General features: G+C 39.4%; 2 protein-coding genes across 2 annotated transcripts in view; both read left to right on the plus strand.

The window, feature by feature from the left end:
• The window catches only part of LOC119521457 (WD repeat-containing protein 87-like), a 41,917-nt gene extending 35,755 nt beyond the window's left edge, over positions 1 to 6,162 (plus strand). The window contains 6 exon segments of the mRNA XM_037819762.1: positions 332 to 1,955; positions 1,958 to 2,071; positions 2,074 to 3,106; positions 3,108 to 3,179; positions 3,605 to 3,876; positions 4,222 to 6,162. Coding sequence (XP_037675690.1) covers positions 332 to 1,955; positions 1,958 to 2,071; positions 2,074 to 3,106; positions 3,108 to 3,179; positions 3,605 to 3,876; positions 4,222 to 5,501 — 4,395 coding nt within the window. The 3' untranslated portion in view covers positions 5,502 to 6,162.
• Positions 6,163 to 8,034: 1,872 nt separating this feature from the next.
• On the plus strand, positions 8,035 to 10,134 carry LOC119521458 (WD repeat-containing protein 87-like). The gene has a single exon (XM_037819763.1). The coding sequence runs from the start codon at positions 8,857 to 8,859 to the stop codon at positions 10,075 to 10,077; it is 1,221 nt and encodes a 406-aa protein (XP_037675691.1). The 5' UTR covers positions 8,035 to 8,856; the 3' UTR covers positions 10,078 to 10,134.
• Positions 10,135 to 27,519: the final 17,385 nt, after the last annotated feature.

Here is a 27,519-nt window from a genome sequence, read left to right on the forward strand (position 1 = left end):
TAAACTACCCCTATATTAGCTAAATTAAGTGTCCATCTCCATGTCCTAATTTGACCTGGAGGCAGTGATCCTTCCTCACCTCTAGTCATTAGGGCCAGCAAAATTCATATTCCCCATAAATTGAACTGAAGGCCAAAGAAAGGACCTTAAGCATGTTGCTTCTACCACATACCCACCTCCTAGTACTAGGAAACTCCACATTCAAGCTGTCCAGGCTTTCCTTGGCCCCCAAAGAGGAAAAAGGATGTAAACTTTCAGCCCTTCCCCATCCCGCTCTTTTGGGAGATGATCTTCCTCCGTGGTCAGGCTTCTGTCTCTCATCCTCTCCTAGGCAGTACTTTGGATACAGAAAAATGATGAAGGCGTGAAAGGGATTGTAGAGAAGATGGAGTTTCCCTTGGTGGATCAAGTGCCACCCATCCAAGCAATGGTCCACACTGGTTCCTATCACATGTTCATTGCTTACTGTGGTGACTTGTGCCTGCGGCTCTTTGCAGATCACCACAGAGCTTTCAAATCTCTGGGTATGGTGCCCTGCCGTTTCTCCATCAGCTGCCTCTGCTATGATTCAGAAACTGAGATGCTGCTGTCTGGCACATTAGGGGCTGTGGTTACCTGGTTTATCTTACCAAATGGCAAGGGCCTCCAGATGGCTCAAAGTGTGCCCATGCCTGGTCATGAGCTTGTACAGGGCTTTTCCTTGAATGGACCCCAGGGCTCCCTCCTGGCTCTGTGTGAGAATACAATGAGGGCCTTCACCCACCAAGGCCAGGGTCAACTGGAAGAGGTAAAGAGTTTTACTCCCATAGCAAGTGGCTCCTCCATTACCTGGTCCTTCACTTGTATCTCTCAGGGCTATCTCTATGCTGGAAGCAGGGCTGGGGAGATCCATGCTTGGGGTCTAGACCAGGGCAACTTCCTCCACAGCTTCCAGGCCCATTCCTCATCAGTGGTATGTGTCCATAGTCGACCAGAGACTCACACCTTACTAACAGCAGGCAGTGAGGGCATAGTCAGGGAGTGGAATCTCACTTCTGGGAACTTGCTACGGCAGCTGGATGTTGATGAGGATCTGCAGAAAGTGCAGTTTGTTGATAACACCACGTTTTTCAGCCAGACTACTTATACTTTCTCATTGCACCACCTGCCTTACTTTTATAGTCTCTTCAATGTCTGTGGTTCTGCTCCCCAGAAGGTGCAGTGGGTCTGCTGTGGCCATAATTGGACCTGGATCCTCTGTGCCACTGAGGATGGTTTGTTGCACTTCCTATCTCCAGTAACAGGGAATCTCTTGGTTATAACCTGGCCTCTACTTGTTATGGATAAGGCTGTGGCTTGGGCCTATGACTCAGACAGAGAGGAGCTTTTTGTGGCGACAGGCAGTTCTGATGTGCTGGTGTTTGATGCAACCCGCTCTCCTTGCACAGCCAAGTATGTAGTGCACACTTCAGTAAACTCTGAGGATAGCATAAGATGCCTGGCCTATGGGCGGTCCCATTTGGTTAAGGGCTTACAAGGACTGATGTTCTGTGGGCACCAGAGTGGCATTGTGAGAATCCTTTCCCACTACAGCTGTGCCCGAATAGAGAAGACTGTTCACTCTGGAGCAGTATTGGCACTGTCTACCCTGGAAGAGCCCCAGGAAAACTCCTTGCTCTGTTCCTATGGCATGGATAACTTTGTACACCTAATGGAGGCTGTGCTTCAGGCAAACAAGGTAATCCTGCAACCTCTCAGGAAAATTCTCAGTAGTTGTCCTCTAAAACATGTGATACTCCTACCTGGTTCTGTGGGGGCCATCACTGAGGACCGCTGCTGGCGTCTCTGGCATTATCAAGACTTGCCAGCATCTTCAGAATCAAAACAAAACTCCAAATTTAGAGAGACAAAATGCCTGCACCAGTGTGCCATCACTTCATTTGATGTCTGCCTTTCTCTGAAACTTTTTGTCACAGGGCCATTGATGGCACAGTCTGGATGTGGGACTTTAATGGTACCCTTGTAGCTGAGTTGGACTCAGCATTGCATTTTGGCCCACTCTGCTTTGCCAATGATTGGGGTGACCTGGTTTTGACTTCAATCAGAGTCTCTACCTGGTATCCTGCTTAAAATTGTTACCTCCAGCCCTGCTGATTCATCTAGTTACCCTAAACAATGCAGATGAAATACAAGAAGTCTCTAAGCCCTTCCTGCCTAGCTTCTTCTATTCTTTTGAAATAGTATTTGTGCCCAAATTTGTCTGTCTTGGACAAGGGCTGCAGGAATTACAAGGGCTAGAACCCCTCATCAATAAACGGGTCATTGCCTTTGACAGTACTGTGCCCCATGTTGTAGAGGAAGAGAGAGGCAGACCCTTTGGGATTCAAGAAAGATCTCAATTGCAGTTTTTGAAGGATAAGGATATTGATCTGTCTGCTCTTGACCACAAGCATGATCGTCTCCCACACATGGTTCCTGCTCGCTTACGCCTGACTGGCTGGGATAGACTCAGCCTCTACCATATATTACAGCACTTCTTTGGTCGAGGATGGCAGTGGCCCTTTGCTCCTGATGGCTACATCCCCAATTCAGTGATTCGTGCTCGTCTTTGGCCTGAAGGTACCCCAATCTTTCTGCAGTGTGATCTGCATTCACCTTACCAAGATAAGGACTGGGACATGGCTGAGCCCATCACATCCAAGGAACTATCACCTATGAATCTGGTATAAGAGAGAATCTCAGTGAGTACACAAGTGGATAAATCCAAAGAGTGGGGTGGAATGCCTTTTGTTATGCTCATGAGCACAATAAATCAAAATTAGATGGAAAGAAAATTTAGTGAAGGGTTTATGGATAATTTAATTGAGACTGTCCTCAACTTCACAATTTGCTGTTCTGTAGAGAAATACAAAAAATGTTTTAGTGTCCTAGCATAAATTTTTGCTACTTACCAAGTATCTCCAAAGTTGTGCTCTGAGGCTGCCCGTCGCCTTCTGGACGATACAACCCATTCCAATCCACGTATCCGTGCACTAGCCTGGGAGGGGCTGGATAGGCTAGGCCTCATGAGCCGTCTCTTTGCTATTCCATTGACTATGGGATTGATGGACAATGATGAGTCTGTGCGGAGTCACAGGCATCCAAACTAAGACCATGCTGGTGCGCCTGCTGCAGAAACAAGAAACTTTACAGGAAATGAAGTGAGTTGGTTGGTAGACCTCCCTTCTTCTGATTCCTTTTAGCTTCTAACGTTCAGAATCTGAGTGCCCCTTCCCCTTTTCCACAGCCCTTTTTCTATGTTCCTCTCTCTGTGATCTTTGTTTCTGCTTGATCTTTTCCCCAACATCTAGCCCTTTTTTCCTGATCATTAACTAGCCTTTCCTTCCATCATTTCCTCCTTTACTTAAGATTCCTCAAGTCTCAAATCTGCAAATATCTGAACCAAAGAAGCATCTTGTATCACCTCACCCTGACTACTCTTTCCTCTTTATCCATCTTTTACTTCAGCTTTCTCTGTACTCAATGGGCACCTTATCCCTTCCTCTTCCATCATATCTTCTTTTTTATTTTAATTTTCTTTTATCAGTGACTCAGCATTGTCTCTCTTCTCTTGTGACATTTATAGGCAAGAAATTATAGGAGAAGCCTCTCTGGACTTGCTGCTGGGGATTCAAGCTACAGATATCAGGTTCCTACTTACTCATGTGGAGCAGCGGCTAAATGAAAACCTGACCTTACTGCAGAAAGACAAACCACTTCCTTTTTCTTTTGATACATCAAAGGCTGGTGAACTTGAAGCCCTTGCTGAAAAAACACTCATACCTTTGACAGTGTCTGAAAAGACTACCAAACTGAAGAAAAGCAAGAGACATTTTCAAGCAAGGAGCAAAAAGCTTAGTATGTGAGGTGATATTTGGGGTGTCTTTGGGGGCCATCTCTGGGGCCACAAAAGACAGGGTCAGTAAGGTCAAGGTATATCAAAAAATATCACTGGGAACAGAGTTAAGTGGAAGGATATTGTTCACAAAAAGTAACACTCCTGGGAAAGATTTACCTCACAACAAATACCAAGGTCTTATTTCTTTAGGCTCTGGGAGTTATGATGAAGCCAAGAGCATTTCTAAAGCCTCAGCCCCCTTAGCCTTTTTATCTTTTTTGGAAGTCCACTGAACTAGATATTACAAAGTATCTCACTCACATCCTTTGTTTTTCTTAACTATTTTTCTCTCAATGTCTCTGCAGTTAAAAAGGACCTGAGAGTTGCCAAGAAGCACAGAGAGACAGAATTTGGATCATTTAGCTCTGTGGTAGTGCCTTCAGAGGAGGAAGGTGAACGAAGAGAGGCCAGGAAATCAGGGAAAATTGACACGAAGGATGTTGTCTTAGAACCAGAACTTCCACTAAGCACTTTCATCCCAGTCCAATCCCAGGATAATGCTGAATCAAAGGAGGTCACATTGCAGGCCACAGAAGCCTTGGGAGACACAGAGGCCGTGGAGGTCACAGACGTCACAAAAGCCACAGATCAACATGACAAGAAAGATGATGGTGTTATTTCTCAGCTGAAAAGAAAAGCACACATGAGAATGCTTTGGAAAGGGGCAGTGCAAAAAGGCCTCAAGAAAGCAGATGTGAAGAGTGTAGAGAAAATAGACCTGCAGGATATTTCACAGGTGGCTACAGAAGAGCCCAAGGAAGAAGTCATACAAGTTCCTGAACAAAAAGAAGTTATAAGGAAGAAAGTTAAAAAGAGTGGCTGTGGTTTGTCTGGGACCCCTGGATACCCAAGTAGAGTAGACATCAGTTCTTGGCGGGATGACATTTGCAATCTTGTCACCTCAAGGATAGCAAGTTCCCATCCAGGAATGTTACAGGACCTGGGTAAAGAGTTGGTGGAGTTGGCTCAGGTGATGCTTGCTGACCGACAGCCTAGCTGGGATCTCTTCCAAGAGATATGCCCCCTATTAAAGGTCTCAAGAGGATTGTCATCAGAATTGAAAAAGAGAACAGTGAAAGAATCACCCATCATAATAGAAGAAGTAGATAAAGGAGCTTTAGGGACAGTGGAATTGAGGGAACGAGAGGATAAAAAAGCATTAAAGAGCAAGGCATTTTCTCAAATGAAGAAAAAGAAAGTTTCTTTCTTAGAAGATCACCTAGACTTAGAGAAAAGAAAATTAAAAAAGGAAGTAAGGAGACTGTCCAAGCAAGAAGGGAATATAGCTGAGGAAGAGAAAAAACTGACTAAGCCAGAAAAAAAATCATTGCAAGAAAAGGAGAAACCAGTCAAGGATGAGAAGAAACTGACCCATGAGGAAGGAAGAATGGCTTGGGAAGAAGAAACACTGGCTTTCCCACAAAAGAAACTAACCAAGAAAAAGCAGAAGGTAGTCCTAGAAGACAAGACATTGACTGGAGAAGAGGGGAAACTTCTAGAGAAAGGAAAGAAAGTGGCCTGGAAGAAGGGGAAGTCTACTCTGGAAAGAAAGAAGCTGGCCTGGGCAAAGAGGACACTGGCATAGGAAGAAGGCACATGTGCCGAGGAAGAGGGATTGCTGGTCTGGAAAGAGAGTAAGTTGGCCCAGACGGTAGAGGAGCTGGGTGAGGAAGAAGAGGAGCTGGTCAGGGAAAAGGAGCACCTGGCTGGAAAAGAAGAGGAAGTGGCCTGGAAGGAAGAGGAAGTGGCCTGGGAAGAAGAGGAATTAGCCTGGGAAGAAGAGAAAGTGGCTTGGGAAGAAGAGGAATTAGCTTGGGAAGAAGAGGAATTAGCCTGGGAAGAGGAAAAACTAGCCTGGGAAGAAGAGGAATTAGCCTGGGAAGAGGAAAAACTAGCCTGGGAAGAAGAGGAACTAATCGTGGATAGAGAAAAACAAGTTAGAGAAGAGAAGAAACCATCTCACAGAAAGAGGGAACACCTACGGCAAAAGGAGAAGCATATTGAGGAAGGAGAGAAACAGGCCTGGAAAAGGGGGAAATTGACCCCAGAAGAGGAACATTTGTTTACAGAAGAGGAACTGTCTGGAGAAGAGGGAAAAGAAGTGTTAGAAAGAGAGAACTTGAAAGATTAAGAGAATAAATTGACCCCAAAAAAGGAGAAATGGTATAGAAGAGAGGAAAAACAGACCCATAAAAAGAAGAAACAAATTCATGAAAAGAAAAAACAAGTTGGGGAACAGGAAGAACAGGAGAAACAAGACCAGAGAGAAAGGCAGGCTCAGAAAGCAGAGAAAGAGGCTGCAGAAAACAGACAAGCAGACTGGGAAAGAAAGAAACTGAACCTAGAAAAAGAGAAACCAGTTGGGGAAATGGAGAAATGGTCACAGAAAGAGAAACAGGCCCAGGAAGAGAAGAGACAGGCCCAGGAACAGAAGAGACAGGCCCAGGAAGGAGAGAGACAGGCCCAGGAAGAGAAGACAAAGGCCCAGGAAGGAGAGAGACAGGCCTGGGAACAGAAAAGACAGGCCCAGGAAGAGAAGACACAGGCCCAGGAAGGAGAGAGACAAGCTTGGAAAGAGAAGAGATGGGCTCGAAAAGTGGAGAAAAAGACTGAGGCAAGAACCCAGTGGGTGAGAGGAAAAATGAAGCTGGCTCCAGAAGAGGAGAAAAAGAAGGAGAAAATCGAGAAAAGCTCCCAAAAAGAAGAGAAACAGGTCATGGAAAAAGAGAAACAGGCCAAGAAAGAGGGGAAATGGATCAGAAAAGATAAGAAAGCAACTGAGGAAGAAAAACAGTGGACCTGGGGAAAAGAGAAACTGGCCGTACAACAGGAGAAACAGGCCCAGAAAGAGAGAATATGGGGTCAAAAGGAGAAGAAATGGTCCTGGAAAGAGGAGACAGAGGTTGAGCAGAAAAAACAGCCAGCCTGGAAAAAAGGGAAATTGTCACTTGAAATGGAAGAAAAGGCTGGTGAAATGGAGAAACAGTTCAAGGAAAAAGAGACAAGAACATTGGAGAAGAGACTGGCCCAGAAAGGTAGAAAAGTTGCCAAGAAAGAGAGGCATATTGCCAAGAAAGAAAAGGCAATAGCCAGGGAAGGCATTTCCACAGTTAAAAGAGGGGAAAAAATATTCAAAGAAGAGAAAGAAATTATGGACAAAAAGGGCACATTGTCCCAGGAAGAGAAGAAACTGGTTTATGACATTAGGACTAAAGAGAAAATAATCAAAGAGGAGAGAATAGAGACAATGAGGACACTGGATATGGAAAAGGGAATTAGTTATGAAGAAAAGGAGGCTAGATCCACAGAAAAAAAATTAAGGATGAAAGAGAATCAACTGTTGAAGATCCTGAGTAGGATAATCAGATAAATGAGTAATGTGCCTTTGGAAGAAATAGAAGTAACTGAAGAAGATACAGAACTGACTCAGGAAAGAAGAACACTGCCTGATGAAGAGAGCTTGGAGGAAGACCGAAAGTTATTGGAGAAGGTCCAGAAAAAGCCACTATTAGATAAAATCCAGGTAGAGAGTATGTTAAAGGAGATCCAGGAGCAATATCTGTTAGAAAAAACGCAGCTAGAGGAGCTTCTGAAGAGGATTGAGGAAAATGAATCAAAAAAGATCCAGGTGAAGTGGTTGTTAGAGAATATGAGAAATACACTGCTTGAGGAATTCTATGAGAACTTGATTGAGAAGGAAATAGAGAAAGGTCTACCTTCCCCCAAGAAGGGAAAAGAGGAGTTGAGTCTGACTGCAGAAGAGGAGATCCTGCCCAAGAAGGAGAAAGGGAAATGTCTGATTCAGAAGAGGATAAAGAAGGTAAGCCTGAGGGAAGAGAAACTAGAGGGCGTGGCTAAGAAGCATAAGAAAAAGAGTTGGACTCAAACAAGGAAAAAGGAAGAGATGTTGACTAAGAAGGAAGAGAGGCTGACTAAGAGGAAAAAGGAGGGCCAAAGTGAGGAAGAGAAGGAGCAAATAAGTGAGGAGGAGGAGGAGGAGGAGGAAGAGGAGAGCCTGAGCGAGGGGAGGAGGAGAGTCTGAGTGAGGAGGAGGAAAAGAGCCTGAGGCAGGAGAGCCTGAGAGAAGAGGAGGAGGAGCATCTGAGTGAGGAGGAGGAGAGCCTTAGTAAGGAGGAAAAGGAGGAGGAGAAGCTGGAGAAGGTGGAGAAAAATAAAAAGGAAGAAACAGAGGGTGTAGAGACAGCACTCCCAAAGGAGGGAGTGAGCTTATCCAAGCTAGTGATAGCAGGTGAAGATCTTGCTGAGGCAAGGGAGGGAACAGCTAGAAGGAAAATGCTTTTTAAGAAAGAGAGAATGCAGGAAAGCTTCATACCTATGGACAAGGCTATGTGGCCAAGCTTTCCAAAAGTCTCCTTAAAGTTACCACTCCAGGAAGCCATGAGGGAAAAGGGGGGTAAGCCCTTGAAAATGTTAGATCGTTTAGATTTGGTTGAAGGAGAAGACAGTCAAATTCTTGGAGTACATCCCACAACAAGTTCATGGGGAAGACAAGGGAATATGCTCTTGGAGAAAGCCAGGGACATTTTTTTTACAAGCCATGGAAACGGACTTAGAGACCCAGACCCCCGAAAACCTCCATAAGCCAAAGTCTCAACTATCTGATATGATCATGGAACAACAGAAACTTGAACACAGGCCCACAGGTGGCAGGTGGAAGTGGTTTGTATGGTATCATCGGGATTTCCCAGTAGGGAAATCTGAGGGCCAGGCCCCAACTCCAGCCCCAACCCTTGCCTTTTCACCTGAGATGCCAGCTCATATATACCAAAGGCCAGGCTATTCAGAAGCAAGCTTCTTAGATGAGGACTGGATTAACAATGCTTTAATAAGGTTGGAAGGAGGAGAGCAACTTCCCAGGGAGTTTCCATCGACTGAGCCAGTTCCTTAGAGACTTCAATTGAAAGGAATTCTTGAAATGGATGCATCTGGCTAATCTTAAGGCCATAGCTAAACACCTCAGGCAGAACCAAGAGCTAAGTCACACGGATATATCGCAACTCTCTAAGGATGTTTTGAGTCCAACGCACTTAAAAGTGATCCCTCCAATTAGAAGAAAAGAAAAGGAGAGCTGGCTAAAGCCATTCCCTATTCCTGAACCAGTGTTACCAGCAGCCACCAAGAGGATTCCTGCCCCACAGACTCTCAAGGGGTATCTCTTAGCTGAATCCTACAGGAAGAAGGAGGCACAACAGGTATCCACTGCTATGAAGGAGAGAAAGCACCTTTATCCAAACAGAAGAGATCTTGCCACAGCTCTCTATCCCACTGTGGACAAAAAATCCCTGGCTTTGCTATTCCAGAAGGACTTCTGGGCTTTGCAGGGCAGGGGTGAGCTCCCCAAATTTCCCAAAGCAAAGAAGAAAGCACTGCCTATCCCTCCACCTGTGTTACCATCAGCAAACAAAAGGATTCAAGTCCCAAAGGCTGTAAATTGGCATCTTTTAGGAGAACCTTACAGGAGTGAGCGGATACAACAGTTATCCAATATTCACAAAGAGATGGAAATGCGACATTTTTATCCATCCACAAGAGACATTTTAACAGGTGCCTATGCCTCTGTGGACAAACAAACCCTAGCACTGATGTTTCAAAAGGAATTCTGGGCTTTTAAGGGTAAGAGCAGGTTTCCCAAATTGCCCAAGGTAGAGAAGAAGACACAGACCGTCTCTAAAAAAAGGGAAGAAGTACCTCGATGGGAGACATTTGTGGCACTATACCATATTTTGCAGATGTTGCAGCAGCGATATGCAGAAGACAGCACTGCTTGGATGGAACAATTCTACCAGCTCATGGATCTGTACCAACTTAAGTCCCCCCGGATCCAGAGGCTTCTATTAGAGTTGCTGCAGAGAGAGGAACCCCAACCCCAAGAGGCTATCTATAAAAAGGCTCTGAAGACCAAGGAACTGGTACTTGGTGAGCGGTTGTTCTATGGCTTGTTCTGTGGTGGTTTCCAAGCACATGTAGGTCCCCTAGAATTCCAGGATGTGATACCCCTCCATGGACAGAACACCGTGCATACTCTGCAGTCTGTGGGCATTGCCCAGTATGGGTTCCTAGAACTTGCCTGGAAAAGCCTACCACAAGCTGATGCTTCCCTTATTGAGAAGCTGCCCAACATCCCTACTCCTGCTCTCTGATTTGACCTATTAGGACTTCAGAGTCCCATTGGAAAATGAACCTGGGCAAAAGAGTTTAAGCCTCTACTTGGTGCCCACTTAGAGGTGGGTCTAGATGACGGTCTGTCTGCTTCTGTGTACTGAATAAAATGGTATTTCTTAGTTGTAACAAGTGTTCTGGCCTGTGTCTCTTCTTCTCCAAGCATAGAATTCTCTCGGAAAGTGTCCTTTGCCCTAAGAGAGGGACAGTTGTTTTTTTTTTTTTTTCAGTCAGTAAGTTCCATCCTTTGGAGGGCAGGGGCTGGTACCTGATCACATTTTGATAGTAAAGTCTGACCTGGCACTCTTCCCTTTGGCTTCTATCTCCTTTCCTCGTAGGGTCTGGGAAGGAGAATGTCTGGCACAGTGGAGCTTGTACTTAGCATTAATATGAGAGGAGACAGAGAAGAGCCATGTTTGCCCCTTTATACACTTTGATCTTGACTAAGGTCCTGAACATCTCTAAGCTTCATAATGGGCATCTACATAATGGGGATAAAGAGTGAAAAACAGATTAAGGATGCTATCTTTGAATTCAGAAGAACTCTCATTCCAATCCTTGCTCAGCCATTTACCAGCTCTTTGATTTCTCTCAATAACTCATTTACTAGCTCTTTGATCTCAGGTTTTGGTTTCCTCAAAGGAAAATGGTGATAATGTCTATTGAACTGCGTGTCTCTGATGGGACACTATTCTAATAGGAGATAGTGTGTGCATGAAAATAGGAATTGTAGGATCAAATCATGATTTGAATCCCTTCCCTACTATTTAATATGTGTTCTTAAGCCAGTGACTTCACCTCTCTAAGTCTCAGTTTTATCATGTGCAAAATCACGCTTATTGTGAGGCCAAATGAGATTCTGGCTATGTCCATTTGAGTGTGCTGGGTACATTGGACAGGAACTAAATGGCAGAGCCTAGGACATCAAGGGAACCATTTGTGAGAAGAAACAGATTCTGAGGTTGGAGGAGCCAGGGAGCCCTGGCAGAAGGAGAAGGAGCCAGAGAGGAGGAGAGATGCCTGGCAGCATAAAAGAAGAGTCAGAGTGCAAAGGGGAAGGGCTTAGGAGAGAGAAAGGCAGAATCTGAGACTATCAAGTCCCATGGGAGAAGCCAGAGGTCAGGCGAGTGTGGATCCTGTGACTTGGAAGGGGAGGAGGAGTCAGAGCCCAGAGAAGAGGTCTGCAAGCCCAAACTAAGTTGAATAAATTTAAGGACATACAAGGTAATTTTCTCCTTTCCTCACTCTCTGGTATCTCCTCAAATATCCCATATATTTTTTAGATGGAAGAAAATGCAAAATAAAAGGTTTTGTATCGTGTTTTGTTTTAGGAAAACTGTTATAAATCACTTTATTAATAAATTCTACTGCAGCAGGAAGATGAGCAAATTAATGTTTTTCCTAAACACTAGGAGTTTTACCCAGCTTTTTACCATCCCAGAAACAATAGATCCCTAAAGAAGAAACGGGTGAGCTTATAATTGATTCATTTACATCAACTGATACAATTTAAAAATAATATGTGTTCATTTTAGTCATTGTTTTCTGACTGTGCAGATATCTAAATCTGTGTTTCATAAATTTTGAAATAAAGTTAGTTTAAGGTCTTTATGGATGTTTAAAAATTTTAATGTTTATTGAGGTTTAGTTAATATACCATAAAAGGTACAGATATTAAAGTGGTTGGATGAGTTTTGACAATTTTATACACGTGTAACAAGTGCCCAAACCAAGATAAAATATTGCCAAAGAGTTTTCTTGTGCTCTTTTCCAGTCACCTCCTTCCCCTCTCCTAAAAGGTCAACACTTTGTAAATTTTATTACCCTTAGATTTTTGCCTCTTCTTGGATGCCACATCAATGGAATCATGAATATGTAATCTGTTTTTGGCCTATTTTCCTTAACATGTTTTAGAGATTCATCCATGTTACTGAATGTATCAGTATTTTTTTCTTTCTTTATTGTATTTAGTATATGAATATACTACAGTTTGTTTATTCTCCTGTTGATCAATATTTAGGTTGTTTCTAAGTTGCAGATATGATGAATGAAGCTGCTATGAACATTCTTGAATAAGTCTTTTTGTGAATATATGTTTTCATTTCTCTTAAGTAAATACCTCAGAATGGAATTGCTGGGTCATAGGGTAGATTTATGTTAGTTTTCATAAGAAAACTTTTCCCAAAGGGGTTGTGTCAGTTTATACTCCCAACAGCCATTTGTGAGAGTTCCAGTTTTTCCACATACTTGCCAACATTTCATGTTGTAATACTTAAACTTTAGCCTTTCTATAGGCATGCATAGGTATTTCATCGCAGTTTTATTGCACATTGTGCTGACGACTAATAGTATTAAGCACTTTTTCAAGTGTTCATTGGCTCTTTATATGTCTTTTGTGAAGTGTCCAAGTCTTTTGCCCCCACTCCCCTTTTAAATTGTCTTTTAATTTTTATTTGAAGATGTTCTTGCCTATTAATTTTCTTAACTGATGTGCATACATTTCATATTTTGATGAAGTCCAACATACCAATTTTTCTTTTATAGTCAGTGCTTTTTGTGTTCTGTTCAAGAAATCTTTGTGTTCCCCAACCAATGTCATGAAGAGATCCTGTTTTCTTCCAGAAGATTTGTGGTTCTTGGTTTAACCCAGAATGATCCATCTCAAATTAATTTTTATGCGTGTCATTGAATGGAGGCCCAGTCTCAATTTCTTTCCAGCAACATTTATTAGAAGACTTTCCTCTTCCCACTGAATTGTATTGGTTCCTTTGTTGCAAATTAATTGACTATATTTGTGTGGATCTATATCTGGACTGTATTCTGTCCCATTATTGTATTTGTCTGTCCTTACACCAATACCAGAGTCTTGATTATTGTAGTAAGTGATGAAATCAGGTGATGCCCTCCAATTTTATTTTTCTTTTAAAAATTATTTTGGCTGTTCTAGTTTCTTTGCATTTCCATATAAATTTTATAATCAGCTTGTCTTTTTCTTTAAGGAAGCATGCTGGAATATTTTAAGGGATTGCATTAATTCTACATCTATTTAGGAAAAATTGACATCTTAATATTGAGTTTTCCAATCCATAAAGATGGCATGTCTCCATTTATTTAGTTCTTCTTTAATTTCTTTCAACAATATTCATTTAGTCTTCAGTATAGAAGTCATGTGCATCTAGGTAGATTTAGCCCTAGGAATTTGATGTTTTATTATTTTTTAATTTACACACATTCCATGTCCACCAAACATATCCCTTTGATGTTTTTGATGTTACGGTAAATGGTATTTTCACCTTAGTTTCCAGTTGTTGTTGTTACAATGCAAAAATACAGTTGATTTTTGTATATTGACCTTATATACTGTGAGCTTGCTAAATTCACTTACTAGTTATAGTATAGTTTTAAAGGTTCCTTAGGGTTTTCTTCATATATAATCATGTTATCCACAAATAAAAGCTCTTTTACTCATTCTTTTCCCATTTATTTTAATTTTTATTATTATATTGCATTGGACAGGACCTCTGGTACAATGTTGAATAGAAGTGGTAAATATGGGCATCCTTACCTTGTTCCCAATTTAGGGGTGAAGAGTGGAAATGTTCAACTAAATATGATGTTAGCTGTACATTTTTCCTATACTCCCTTTATCAGATTGAGGAAATTATCTTCTATTCTTAGTGTCCTGAAAGCTTTTATAAGGAAGGGTGTTGAAATTCTTTTTAATAAACTTTTTTTTAGAATAGATTTAGATTTACAAAAATATTGTGAAGATAGTATGGAGCATTCCCACATACTCCATACCCAGTTTCCCCTGTTAAGATTTTACATTAGTATAGGGAACTTGTCACAATTAATGAACTAATATTGGTAAATTATTATTAATTAAAGTCTATACTTTTTCATATTTCCTTAATTTTTACCTAATATCCTTTTTTCTGTTCCAGGATCCCATCCAGGATACCACATTACATTTTAGTGTTTATGCTTTTTTAGCCTCCTCTCAACTGTGATGGTTTCTCAGACTTTCTTTGCTTTTGATAACTTTGATAGTTTTGAGGAGGACTGGTCAGGTATTTTGTAGAATTTTTGTCAGTTGGAATTTGTCTGATATTTTCCTCATGACTATACTAGGGTAATGGCTTTGGGACAGGGAGACCAGAGTTCAAGTGCCATTCTCATCACATCATTATCAGTGGTACATGCTATCAACATGACTCATAACTGATGGTGTTAACCTGCATCATCTGGCTAAGGTAGTTGTCAGGTTTCTCCACTGGAATGAAGTCACTGTGCACAGCCCATGCTAAAGGAGTGGGGTTATGCTCCATCTCCTGGAGGGTAGAGTATCTACATTATTTGGAATTCCTCTATGTGGGAGACTTGTCTATTTTCCACCATTTACTTATTTGTTCAATCCTTTATTTATATCCATGTAGTCACATATATTATATATCGGGTTATAATTCAAAACAACTTTTATTTTGTTTCTCAAACTGTTCAAGCTTTGGCCATTAGGAATGCTTTCATTAGGCTCCTGTATCCATTTAACATATCCTGTCATTGTTTTGTTTCTGAGCACCTCTTTACTTTCTGACATTTAAAGATACTCCAGGTTTATCTTCTTTATTTCCTGCCACAATTTTAGAATCAGTCATTTCATGAAGTCCTGGTTCCTTTAATTAGAGAATGGTATTAGAAACTAAAATCTGGGTGCTAGGTATCCTTGTTGCTACTGGTGTTTCTTGCTTCTAGGCCCTCTCAGGTGATACAGCAAGGAAATATATGTACGTATACATATATCTATCTGTATCTATATTAAACTAAACATGAATTCATACTGATGTTGTGAACTCTAGTCCATTACCACATTGATTAGATCATTCTTACTTTCTCTCTTTGCTTGTCTGTAACTTCCCACTATAAAAAGGTGTTGAGTTTTGTCAGATACACTTTTCTGTATCTATTGAGATGAGCATATAGTTTTTCTATTTTATTCTGTGAATGTGTTGTATTACATTGTTTGACTTTTGAATACTAAACCAGAGGTTTACAAACTTTCTGTAAAAGGCCCGAAAGTAAATATTTTTGACTTTGTGGGCCTTTTCAGTCTTTGCTGCAGCTACTCAACTCTGCTCTTATAGCATGAAAGCAACCATAGATAATACATCAATGAATGGGCATGCCTGTGTTCAAATCAATAATTGTTTACAGAAACAGGGGTCAGCCAGACTTGGCTCTTGTGCCATACCAATTTTGCATATCTGGGATAAACGTCACTTTATTATGCTGTGTTATCTGTTTTTTATATTGCTGGATTCTATTTGCTAATATTTGGCTGGGCATTTTGCATCTATGTTCTTGGCAGCTACTGATGTGCAATCAATATTTAGTAGAATTACATGGTGAATCCATCTGACCTGGAGTTATTTTTGTGGAAAGGATTTTGATGACAAATTTGATTTCTTAATTATATAGGGATACTATTTAAAATTTCTGGTTCATCTTATGTCAGTTTTGGTAGTTTGTGTCTTTTTTTTCACCTATTTTGAAATAATTTTAAACTTACAGGACAGTTAACAAAAATAATACACACCCCATATAGAGAACTCCGACATACTCAGACCCACCAATTTTAACGTTTTGCCACTTTGCCTCATCATTCTATTTATCTATTATCTGTCTGTCTACCTACCTATTTATTCATCCATTCATCCATCCATCCATCTATCCATTTTCTGAACATTTGAGTATAAATTGTACACATTATCCTCCTTGAACACATAATACTTCCATGTACATTTCCTGCAAACAAGGAAATTTGCTTATGTAATCACTTAAGTGCAGTTGTCAACTTCAAGATATTTATCATTGGTATAAAGCCTATATTCTATATTTCAATTTTTCTTATGTCCCAATAATGTTCTTTTGTGCCTTTTCTCCCACATTCTTAGGTCCTATCCAGTATAGTGTATTTCATTTAATTGTCATTATATTATCTAGCTCTTTGGTTTCTCTTCCTTTTTTAGATTGTGGAAAAATATATACAACATAAAATTTCCCATCCCAACCCCTCCCAAGCATATCATTCATTGGCATTAATCACACTCACAATGTTGCTGTACCCTCACCACCATCCACTACTAGAACTTTTCCTTCATCCCAAACAGAAACTCTATACCCATTTTGCATTAATTCTCCATTGCCTTTGCCCCCCCAGCCCTGGTAAGCCGTACTGTATTTTCTGTCTCTGAGTTTTCATATTATCTGATATTTTCTTTTTGGTTACCATAGAGCTTAAATTTAACATCCGAATCTGTAAGAATCTTGTTTACGTTGAAGTCAGCTTCAACAGCATGCATAAACTATGCTCCTATCCCCTTCCATCCCCCTACCTTTATGTATAGTTCTTGTCACAAACTAAATAATTATACATTATGAGTCCAAAATAATTGATTTATCATTATATGTTATTCACTTGCCTTTTAGATCTGTAGAAAGTAAAAAGTGGAGTTACAAATAAAAAAATATACTAGTATTTATATTTACCCATGTCATTATATTTACCAGAAAATTGTATTTCTTCATGTGCATTCAGTCATTTGTCTGGTATCCTTTCCTTTCAACCTGCAGAACTCCCTTTAGCCCTTTTTGTAGGGCTAGTCTATTAGTGGTGAATCCCTCATCTTCTGCTTATCTGGGAATGTATTGATCGCTCCCTCATTTTTGAAAGTGTTTTTCCAGATACAGAATTCTTAGATGGCAGTTTTTTGCTTTCGGCACTTTAAATATGTCTTTCCATTGCCTTCTTGCCTCCATCGTTTCTGATGAGAAATTGGCAGTTAGTCTTACTGAAGTGCTCTTGTATGTGGCATGTTCCTTTTCTAGTGCATGTTTTAGAATTTTATTTCTCTGGTATTCAGCAGTTTGATCTTTAATCTTCTACTTTGCTTGGTCCATCACTCCCTGTTTCTTTGTATGTTTTGTAATCTTTTGTTGAAAGCTGGACATTTTGATATTTTAATGTGTTGTCACTGGAATTTAGAGTCTAAGGTATTTGTTCCTTAAGGTTGTATCCAGCTAGTGTTATGACAGAGCTTTTCTTGAATGCCAGGAGCTAACAAAAATAAGAAGGAAGGGAATAAAAAGCAAACACCTTTCCAAGTCCATGCAGACTGACCCCTCCTAGCACATTATCCATAAAATGAGTTTAGAAAATAGTTCCAGGCCAAAGTGAAAGGGTTTTTCTGACCCTTTCTGCACAAATACATTGTCTTGGGCATGTGTGTTTGGCCCTAGTAATTACTCCATTTACATGGATATGAATGTCCTCTCTACCATTGGAAACCATTTCCTCACAATCCTGGGCACTGCATTGTATGTCCTACAGCCAGCAATCCCCTTACCTAGCGGCCACTTGACTGCTCTCCCAGAGGTTTCTATAGGAGAGCTCAGTCAGCCACCTTCTAAAGCATGGCAAGTTCTGGGACAGATTGGGCCAGACATACACGCTCCCAGTATGTAAATGAGAGTTCCTCTGCTCCCTCCAGTACCAACTCCAGGGGTCTGCACTGGGAGTGTGGGCTGGCTCTGTGCCAAGCTGGTGAGGGGTTGGGGTGGAGCTGACCAGGGTGCCACAAGATCCTACTGCTTTTTAAGTGGACTTTTTCTTGCTTCAGTACTTGCCCTGTTACTATCATCCTTTAACTCTTTTCTGGAGCTTTTAGAAAGATTTTTCCACAAGTTCTTGCTGGGGGTTGAAAGCTTCTAGTGGGGGAATAGAACCCTGAAGCATCTCACTTTGCTATCTTAATCAGGCCAGCTTGAGTTAGTTATATATAGCATGAGAAAAGGTTCTGACTTCCTTCTTCTGCATGAGAATATCAATTTTCCTCACACCATTTGTTGAAGAGACTGTTCTTTTCCCTTTGGTGGTCTTGGCACTTGTCCTAGTTTGCTAATGCTGCAGAATGCAAAACACCAGAGATGGATAGGCTTTTATAAAACGGGGGTTTATTTCACTACACAGTTACAGTCTTAAGGCCACAAAGCGTCCAAGGTAACACCTCAGCAATCGGGTACCTTCACCAGAGGATGGCCAATGGTGTCCGGAAAACCTCTATTAGCTGGGAAGGCAGCTGGCGTCTGCTCCAAAGCTCCGGCCTCAAAACGGCTTTCTCCCAGGACGTTCCTCACTAGCAAGCTTGCACCTCTTCAAAACATCACTCCCAGCTGCACTCAGTTCCCTCTCTTTGAGTCAGCTCATTTATATACATCTCCACTGATCAAGGCCTACCCCGAATGGGTTGGCCAGGCCTCCATGGGAACATCTCATCAGAATCATCTGCCACAGCTGGGTGGGGCACATTCCAAGCAAATCCAACCAGCACCAAAAACCTCTGCCCCACAAAACTACAAAGATAATGGCATTTGGGGGACACAATACATTCAAACTGGCACAGCACTATTGGTGATGATTAATTCACCATAAACGTAAGGGTGTAAGGAATTCTATTCCTTTGTTCTAAATGTCTATCCTTATGTAATACCACAGTCTTAATGACTGTTGCTTTGTAATAAGTTTTAAAATCAGGAAATGTGAGTCCCTCTTACATTCATGGGTCTCATGTTTCCACATGCATTTTAGAATTAGGTTATCAATTTCTGCATAAAAACCTGGGATCTTTCTTTCATGGTCTAATTCTGTCTTTATTTAAGTTTTTTTTTTTAATTGTGGTAACATAAACATATCACAAAATTTCTCATCTTAGGCATATTGAAGTATCCATTTCAGTAATGGTAATTACATTCACAGTGTTGTGCTACTATCACTACCATCTGTTACCAAGTCTTTTTCCAGATTCTAACTTGCGATTTTGATAGGGATTACCTTGAAGTTGTAGATCAGATGGGGAGTTTGCTATCTTAACAATATTAAGTCTTCTGATCAGTGAGCATGGGATGTCTTTTCATTAATTTAGATCTTTTTCTATTTTTTCAACAATATTTTATAGTTTTCAGTGTATAAGTTTTGCATTCCTTTGGTCAAATTTATTCCTAAATATTTCATTCTTTTTGACACTATTGTAAATAGAATTGTTTTCTTAATTTATTTTCCAAATCGTTCATTGCTAAAGTAGAGAAATACAATTGATATTTGTATGTTGCTCCTGTATCTTGCAACCTTGGTGAACTCATTTATTAGTTTTAATAGTTCACGTGTGTGTGCATATACTTTAGGGTTTCCATATATAAGCTCATGCAGCTATAGATAGTTTTAATTCTTACTTTCCATTCTTGATGCCTCTTATTTCATTTTCTGTCTAATTATCCTGGATAGATCGTCCATTACAATGTAGAATAAAACTGATGAAAACAGACATCCATGTCTTTTTCTTAATATTAGGAGGAAAGCTGTCAGTCTTTCACCACTGAGAATGTATGATATTAGCTATATATAGCTGTAGTTTTTCAGACATGTCATTTATACCAGGTTGAGGAAATGAAATTTTCTTCTATTCCTAGTTTGTGAAGTATTTTTATAATGAAGGGATGTTGGGTTTTGTCAAATGCTTTTTCCTCATTTATTGAAATGCTTACATTGTTTATTCTGTTAATATTGTGTAGTAAATCAGTTTTTGTACATTGAACCAACCTTGCACCCCTGTGGTAAATTCCACCTGTTTTTGGTGCATATTCTTTTTATATGTTGTTGGATTGAATTTGGTAGTATTCTCCTGAAGAATTTTGTATCTAAATTGAGAAAGGATATTGATCTGTAGGTGTTTTGTTTTTGCTTTGTTTTGTTTTTACAGTGTCTTTGACTGGGTTTGGTATCAGGGTAATACTGGCCTCATAGAGTGAGTTGGGAAGTGCCCCTCCTCTTTTACTTTTTATTTTTTGGAAAAGTTTCTCAAGGATTGATATTAATTCTTCTTTAACGATTTGGTAGAATTCACCATGAAGCCATCTGGGCTTTGGCTTTTTTTTAATGGAAAGATTTTTTAGTACTAATTCAATCTCTTTACTTGTTATATTTCTATTCAGATTTTCTCTTCTTTCAGTTTTGGTAGTTTTTGTCTTTATAGGAATTTGTCCATGTCATCTAGGTCATCAAATTTTGTTGGCATACAATTGTTCATGTTTTCTTAAAATCCTTTTTTTTTTCCTGTAATACAATTATTTTATATGCTGATTTTGTGTTCTTTGATCTTTCTGAACTCACTTAATAATAGTAGGAGTTTGTTATTTGCTTTCTCTTTGCTGTGTTGAATAAGAGTGACAAGTGTAGACACCCTTGCCCCAATTTTAGAGGAAAGAATTCTGTATTTTACTATTTATTATGTTAGCTGTAGGTTTTCTTTTGGAGATGCTCTTTATGAAGTTGAGGTAGTTGCCCTCTATTCCTACTTTGCTGAGAATTTTTATTATGAATGGGTATTGAATTGTGTCAAATTCTTTTTTATATTGGTTGATGTAATCATATGGTTTTTCCTGTTTACCCTGCTAATACGGTGGTATAGATTGATTTTTGAATATTGATCCATCCTTGCATCCCTGGAAATATACCCACTTGGTCATGATATATAACTCATTTTACATAATGCTGAATTCTATGACTAATAGCTCTCTAGAATTTTTGTATTCATGGGGGATATTGGGTCTATATTAGTTCTGGTTTTTAATACTGATTTATTAATTGATTCCGTTGTTGGGAAAGAATATATTCTGTATGATGCAATCTTTTAAAATTTATTAAGACTGCTTTCTGGCTCATATTACAATCTCTGCTGAATGTTACATGTACTCATGAAAAGTATATTCTGCAGTTATTGAGTGTATGGTTTTATAACTAATAATTAGATCAAGTTGGTTAATAGCATTGCTCAATCCTGTGTGCTTACTGAATATTTACTTCTCTTTCTGTGTATCACAGACACAGGTATTCACATCTATAATAAATTTTGTGGATTTGTCTATTTAACTTTTAGCTTTGTCATTTTTTTTCTTCGTGTGTTTTTATGCTGTGTTATTACTTGTTTCTGCATGTAGGGTTGTCAGGGAGTCTGGATGAATTGAGTTTTTCATTCTTATGAAATGTCCCTCTTACTCTTTGTCCTGAATGTATTTGCCAAACATTAATTTAGCCACACCAACTTTTATTTGATTGATTGGTGTTTTTATGTCTTTTTCCTATCTTTATACTTTCAACTTATTTCTTTATAATTTAAGTGTGCCTTTAGTAAAAAGCACATATTCCAATATGACAATCTGTGTCTTTCAATTACCTTGTACTGTTCACATAATTACTGATATAATTGGGTTTAAGTTTACTGTTTTCTTATGTATTTTTTCTATTTGTCTGATCTTTTCTTTATTCCTTTATTCCTCTTTTCCTATTTATTTTTTTATGGATTATTTGGCTATTTTAATACTCCATTTTATCATTATATTTTTTTAGGTATTCTTTTTGGTGATTTTCAGTTTGTTTAGTGGCTGCTCTGGGGGTTATAATATGCATCCTTAATTTTTCATCATCTATCTTAAATTAACATTATTCCACTTCATGAGGAACATAAGAACCTTAACTTTAGTATAGTAGATTTTCCTTCTTCCTGTCCTTTATGCTATTGTTGTGTTATATTTTACTTCTACATGTTATAAAACCCAAGATACACTGTCACTTTATTTTTTTTTAATCTTCATTTTATTGAGATATATTCACATACCACACAGTCATACAAAACAAATCGTACTTTCGATTGTTTACAGTACCATTAAATAGTGGTACATTCATCACCCAAATCAGTCCCTGGCACCTTCATTAGCACACACACAAAAATAACAAGAATAATAATTAAAGTGAAAAAGAGCAATTGAAGTAAAAAAGAACACTGGGTACCTTTGTCTGTTTGTTTCCTTCCCCTATTTTTCTACTCATCCATCCATAAACTAGACAAAGTGGAGTGTGGTCCTTATGGCTTTCCCAATCCCATTCTCACCCCTCATAAGCTACATTTTTATACAACTGTCTTCGAGATTCATGGGTTCTGGGTTGTAGTTTGATAGTTTCAGGTATCCACCACCAGCTACCCCAATTCTTTAGAACCTAAAAAGGGTTGTCTAAAGTGTGCATAAGAGTGCCCACCAGAGTGACCTCTCGGCTCCTTTTGGATTCTCTCTGCCACTGAAGCTTACTTCATTTTCTTTCACATCCCCCTTTTGGTCAAGAAGATGCTCTCCATCCCACGATGCCAGGTCTACACTCCTCCCTGGGAGTCATATTCCACGTTGCCAGGGAGATTCACTCCCCTGGGTGTCTGATCCCACATAGGGGCGAGGGCAGTGATCTCACCTTTCAAGTTGGCTTAGCCAGAGAGACAGGGCCACAACTGAGCAACAAAGAGGCATTCGGGAGGAGGCTCTTAGGCACAACCATAGGGAGGCCTAGCCTCTCCTTTGCAGCAACCATCTTCCCAAGGGTAAAACCTGTGGTAGAGGGCCCAACCCATCAACCCACCAGTCCCCTATGTCTGTGGTCATGTTAGCAACCATGGAGGTGGGGTAGGCGAATACCCCTGCATTCTCCACAGGCTCCTCAAGGGGGCACTAAATCTTTTTTTTTTCCCCTTGTTTTTCTTTTTTTTTTTTTTTTTTTTTAACTTTCTCTTTTTTTTTAAATCAACTGTATGAAAAAAAAGTTAAAAAGAAAACAAACATACAATAAAAGAACATTTCAAAGAGACCATAACAAAGGAGTAAGAAAAAGACAACTAACCTAAGATAACTGCTTAACTTCCAACATGTTCCTACTTTACCCCAAGAAAGTTACCCAATATAGCAACATTTCTGTGAACTTGCTCCTACTATATCCATCAGAAATTAACAGACCATAGTCATTCCTGGGCATCCCCAGAACGTTAAATAGCTTATCTGTTCTTCTTGGATTATTGTTCCCCCTTCCTTAATTGCTCTCTATTGCTAGTTCCCCTACATTCTACATTATAAGCCATTTGTTTTACATTTTTCAAAGTTCACATTAGTGGTAGCATATAATATTTCTCTTTTTGTGCCTGGCTTATTTCGCTGAGCATTATGTCTTCAAGGTTCATCCATGTTGTCATATGTTTCACGAGATCGTTCCTTCTTACTGCCGCGTAGTATTCCATCGTGTGTATATACCACATTTTATTTATCCACTCATCTGTTGAAGGACATTTGGGTTGTTTCCATCTCTTGGCAATTGTGAATAATGCTGCTATGAACACTGGCGTGCAGATATCTGTTCGTGTCACTGCTTTCCGATCTTCCGGGTATATACCGAGAAGTGCAATCGCCGGATCGAATGGTAACTCTATATCTAGTTTTCTAAGGAACTGCCAGACTGACTTCCAGAGTGGCTGAACCATTATACAGTCCCACCAACAGTGAATAAGAGTTCCAATTTCTCCACATCCCCTCCAGCATTTGTACTTTCCTGTTTGTTTAATGGCAGCCATTCTAACCGGTGTTAGATGGTATCTCATTGTGGTCTTAATTTGCATCTCTCTAATAGCTAGTGAAGCTGAACATTTTTTCATGTGTTTCTTGGCCATTTGTATTTCCTCTTCAGAGAACTGTCTTTTCATATCTTTTGCCCATTTTATAATTGGGCCGACTGTACTATTGTCATTGAGTTGTAGGATTTCTTTATATATGCAAGATATCAGTCTTTTGTCAGATACATGGTTTCCAAAAATTTTTTCCCATTGAGTTGGCTGCCTCTTTACCTTTTTGAGAAATTCCTTTGAGGTGCAGAAACTTCTAAGCTTGAGGAGTTCCCATTTATCTATTTTCTCTTTTGTTGCTTGTGCTTTGGGTGTAAAGTCTAGGAAGTGGCCGCCTAATACAAGGTCTTGAAGATGTTTTCCTACATTATCTTCTAGGAGTTTTATGGTACTTTCTTTTATATTGAGATCTTTGGTCCATTTTGAGTTAATTTTTGTGTAGGGGGTGAGGTAGGGGTCCTCTTTCATTCTTTTGGATATGGATATCCAACTCTCCCAGCCCCATTTGTTGAAAAGACCATTATGACTCAGTTCAGTGACTTTGGGGGCCTTATCAAAGATCAGTCGGCCATAGATCTGAGGGTCTATCTCCGAATTCTCAATTCGATTCCATTGATCTATATGTCTATCTTTGTGCCAGTACCATGCTGTTTTGGCAACTGTGGCTTTATAATAAGCTTCAAAGTCAGGGAGTGTAAGTCCTCCCACTTCGTTTTTCTTTTTTAGAGTGTCTTTAGCAATTCGAGGCATCTTCCCTTTCCAAATAAATTTGATAACTAGCTTTTCCAAGTCTGCAAAGTAGGTTGTTGGAATTTTGATTGGGATTGCATTGAATCTGTAGATGAGTGTGGGTAGAATTGACATCTTAATGACATTTAGTCTTCCTATCCATGAACATGGAATATTTTTCCATCTTTTAAGGTCCCCTTCTATTTCTTTTAGTAGAGTTATGTAGTTTTCTTTGTATAGGTCTTTTACATCTTTGGTTAAGTTTATTCCTAGGTACTTGATTTTTTTAGTTGCTATTGAAAATGGTATCTTTTTCTTGAGTGTCTCTTCAGTTTGTTCATTTCTAGCATATAGAAACATTACTGACTTATGTGCATTAACCTTGTATCCCGCTACTTTGCTAAATTTGTTTATTAGCTCTAGTAGCTGTATCGTCGATTTCTCAGGGTTTTCTAGATATAAGATCATATCATCTGCAAACAATGACAGTTTTACTTCTTCTTTTCCAATTTGGATGCCTTTTATTTCTTTGTCTTGCCAGATTGCCCTGGCTAGCACTTCCAGCACAATGTTGAATAACAGTGGTGACAGCGGGCATCCTTGTCTTGTTCCTGATCTTAGAGGGAAGGCTTTCAGTCTCTCACCATTGAGTACTATGCTGGCTGTGGGTTTTTCATATATGCTCTTTATCATGTTGAGGAAGTTTCCTTCAATTCCTACCTTTTGAAGTGTTTTTATCAAAAAGGGATGTTGGATTTTGTCAAATGCTTTTTCAGCATCTATTGAGATGATCAATTGATTTTTCCCTTTTGACTTGTTAATGTGTTGTAATACATTGATTGATTTTCTTATGTTGAACCATCCTTGCATGCCTGGAATAAACCCCACTTGGTCATGGTGTATGATTTTTTTAATGTGTCTTTGGATTCGATTTGCAAGTATTTTGTTGAGGATTTTTGCATCTATATTCATTAGGGAGATTGGCCGGTAGTTTTCCTTTTTTGTAGCATCTTTGCCTGGTTTTGGTATTAGATTGATGTTAGCTTCATAAAATGAGTTAGGTAGTGTTCCATTTTCTTCAATGTTTTGAAAGAGTTTGAGTAAGATTGGTGTCAGTTCTTTCTGGAAAGTTTGGTAGAATTCCCCTGTGAAGCCATCTGGCCCTGGGCATTTATTTGTGGGAAGATTTTTGATGACTGATTGGATCTCTTTGCTTGTGATGGGTTGGTTGAGGTCTTCTGTTTCTTCTCTGGTCAGTCTAGGTTGTTCATATGTTTCCAGGAAATTGTCCATTTCCTCTACATTATCCAGTTTGTTGTCATACAGTTGTTCATAGTATCCTCTTATAATTTTTTTAATTTCTTCAGGATCTGCAGTTATGTCACCTTTTTCATTCATTATTTTGTTTATATGGGTCTTCTCTCTTTTTGATTTTGTCAGTCTAGCTAGGGGCTTGTCAATCTTGTTGATCTTCTCAAATAACCAACTTTTGGTGATATTTATCCTCTCTTGTTTTTTGTTCTCTATGTCATTTATTTCTGCTTTAATCCTTGTTATTTCTTTTCTTGTACTTGGTTTAGGATTGGTTTGCTGTTCATTTTCTAGCTTCTTCAGTTGATCCATTAGTTCTTTGATTTTGGCTCTTTCTTCCTTTTTAATATATGCGTTTAGTGCTATAAATTTCCCCCTTAGCACTGCTTTTGCTGCATCCCATAGGTTTTGGTATGTTGTGTTCTCATTTTCGTTCGTCTCTATATATTTAGCAATTTCTCTTGCTATTTCTTCTTTAACCCACTGATTGTTTAGGAGTGTGTTGTTTAACCTCCAGGTATTTGTGAATTTTCTAAGTCTCTGATGGTTCTTGACTTCTAATTGTATTCCATTGTGGTCAGAGAATGTGCTTTGAATGATTTCAATCTTTTTAAATTTATTGAGGCTTGTTTTATGTCCCAGCATATGATCTATTCTGGAGAAAGTTCCGTGAGCACTAGAAAAGTATGTGTATCCTGGTGATTTGGGATGTAATGTCCTGTATATGTCTGTTAAATCTAATTCATTTATCAGATTGTTTAGGTTTTCAATTTCCTTATTGGTCTTCTGTCTGGTTGATCTATCTATAGGAGAGAGTGATGTGTTGAAGTCTCCCACAATTATTGTGGAAACATCAATTGCTTCCTTTAGTTTTGCCAGTGTTTCTGTCATGTATTTTGTGGCACCTTGATTGGGTGCATAGACATTTACGATTGTTATTTCTTCTTGCTGAATTGCCCCTTTTATTAGTACGTAGTGGCCTTCTTTGTCTCTCAAAACATCCCTGCATTTGAAGTCTATTTTATCTGAGATTAATATTGCTATACCTGCTTTCTTTTGGCTGTAGGTTGCATGAAATATTTTTTTCCATCCTTTCACTTTCAGTTTCTTTGTGTCCCTGTGTCTAAGATGAGTCCCTTTTTTGCAACATATTGATGGTTCATTTTTTTTGATCCATTCTGCGAATCTATATCTTTTAATTGGGGAGTTTAATCCATTTACATTCAACATTATAACCGTGAAGGCATTTCTTGAATCAGCCATCTTATCCTTTGGTTTATGTTTGTCATATTTTTCCCCTCTCTCTATTAATATCCTTTATTGTACCCATACCGAATCTCTTTAGTACTGAACCTTTCTCCAAGTCTCTCTGTCCTTTCTTTGTTTCTCTGTCTGTAGGGCTCCCTTGAGTATCTCCAGTAGGGCAGGTCTCTTGTTAGCAAATTCTCTCAGCATTTGTTTGTCTGTGAAAAATTTAAGCTCTCCCTCAAATTTGAAGGAGAGCTTTGCTGGATAAAGTATTCTTGGCTGGAAATTTTTCTCACTCAGAATTTTAAATATATCGTGCCACTGTCTTCTCGCCTCCATGGTGGCTGCTGAGTAGTCACTCCTTAGTCTTATGCTGTTTCCTTTGTATGTGGTGAATTGCTTTTCTCTTGCTGCTTTCAGAACTTGCTCCTTCTCTTCTGTGTTTGAGTGTGATCAGTATATGTCTCGGAGTGGGTTTATTTGGATTTATTCTATTTGGGGTTCGCTGAGCATTTATGATTTGTGTATTTATGTTGTTTAGAAGATTTGGGAAGTTTTCCCCAAGAATTTCTTTGAATACTCTTCCTAGAC

Source organism: Choloepus didactylus, chromosome 27 (assembly GCF_015220235.1).
Source record: "Choloepus didactylus isolate mChoDid1 chromosome 27, mChoDid1.pri, whole genome shotgun sequence".
Taxonomy (NCBI): domain Eukaryota; kingdom Metazoa; phylum Chordata; class Mammalia; order Pilosa; family Megalonychidae; genus Choloepus; species Choloepus didactylus.

What these genes read in the sequence shown, in the direction of transcription:
- LOC119521458 (XM_037819763.1), top strand. Translation starts at nt 8,857, where the DNA reads ATGCATCTGGCTAATCTTAAGGCCATAGCTAAACACCTCAGGCAGAAC.